The 1,567-nt window shown below is 35.2% G+C and overlaps 1 protein-coding gene across 3 annotated transcripts in view; it reads left to right on the top strand.

Annotated features, from left to right (window-relative positions):
- The first annotated feature begins 429 nt into the window (after nucleotides 1-429).
- The window catches only part of LOC106298885, an 11,417-nt gene continuing 10,279 nt past the window's right edge, over nucleotides 430-1,567 (top strand). For all 3 annotated transcript variants that reach the window (XM_013735015.1, XM_013735016.1, XM_013735014.1), the window contains exon 1: nucleotides 430-550. In XM_013735015.1, the coding sequence (XP_013590469.1) occupies nucleotides 518-550 (33 nt within the window). In that variant the 5' untranslated portion in view covers nucleotides 430-517. The remainder of the gene's footprint in view (nucleotides 551-1,567) is intronic.

Below are 1,567 nucleotides of genomic sequence, written 5' to 3'. Positions count from 1 at the left end.
TTTTTTTTCATTCTACTCATCATTTTATATATAATTTCCAATAAAAAATTGAATACAAAATTTGGATTTGCATAAGAAAAAAAAACAATGAATAATTTAAAATTATTTTATAATTATCGAGCTACTTATATTTGTGTAATAGATTATAATATTTATATATTAAAATAAACATACTAAATATATAATTAAAATTAAAATTTAAACAAAAAACCCGGACGTAGTCCGGGCCGATCCTAATATATCTATATATATATATAATGGGGCACTTTTCTCTCTTCTGAGAGTGTCCACGTGGGCATGTTTTAAAATTTGTGGGTCCCACTTTCTTATCGTTTGGTTTGTTCTTCTGATCATTAAGTTCTTGCGTTTGGTTTGATTATTTTGTCGATATGATTTTGGTTTTCTCCGTTGGTTTGATTAATCCAAACTCTGCGTTTTGTGTTCATTGTTATCGCTCTTAGAATCTTCGCCCTCGCCGTTTGAAAATACAATTGCTTCTTCTCTCAACTCTGACTTCATGGGAATCACTCTACTTTTCCTTGATGAGAAGGTATTCTATACACAAGCATCTTATATTCGATCTTAATTTTTTTTACTATTAAATCTTAGTTTACAGAAAAATAATCAGTCTTTCAACTGTTTGCATTACCTCATCGTTTCACATTATATATACCTTCATCTCGATAAGCTTCTATTCATCATTCCCAAAAAAATAATAACAGCTGGCAAAGATGGCTTTCTGCAATATGTATGACCCACTTAGGTGTTAACCAGCTCCTCCTTCATTTGGAGTTAACCGAGAGTTTCGTTTAGCTATATTTTGACAAGTTTGTGTCAGTTGTAAATAGAGAGTTTAGAGTCTGAATATTTCTCTGTTATTATTAATGATCAAGGGGTTCATATATAAGGATTACAAGATGAAGATAAATGAAAAGTATCCAAAACCTAAACTTACTAAGATTAGGAAAACTACTAATACATAATAATGGAAAGATTACATCTCTTAAGAAAAGGAAAGAGTTTCCTTTTCTCCAAGCTTTGTGGCCGCATTTCTCTCTCCTGAAGTCGGCTCTCTCTCTCCTCTCTCTAGGCTTCGGCCATCTCTCCATCTTCTAGGTATTGGGCCGGTCTCGGTCCGGGCCTGGTTAATGGCAATCCACTCTCCATGATTTATAACACTCCCCCTTGAATGCCATAACCATATCTGATTTGTAGTACGCTTCATGTTGCCTCATTAAAACCTTATCAGGAAAACCCAGTGGGACAAAACCATGATGAAGGAAAAAGAGTACAACACGCACTACTCCCCCTGATGTGAACCTCAGTGTAGGTTTCTACATTCTACGCATCTAGTGCGTAATCTTTCCTGGATATGTAGGAAGAGAGTAATCGGCCAAGTTCATTACTAAGCCGTATCTAGACCACTTTGACCTCTGAGGTCGTTTTCTCATGTCTCTTGACATCGAGTGTCCCGGTAAAGCATATGTGCTAAGCAATGTGAATCACATTGTCCTTGGAGATCACTTATTGGGTCTAGCAAATCGTGTTTGCATATGTCCATAGTCTA

The sequence above is a fragment of the Brassica oleracea genome, chromosome C6 (genome assembly GCF_000695525.1).
Source record: "Brassica oleracea var. oleracea cultivar TO1000 chromosome C6, BOL, whole genome shotgun sequence".
NCBI lineage: Eukaryota > Viridiplantae > Streptophyta > Magnoliopsida > Brassicales > Brassicaceae > Brassica > Brassica oleracea.
Note: the sequence above shows the minus strand (reverse complement) of the source record. Positions and strands in the feature narration are given on the sequence as shown.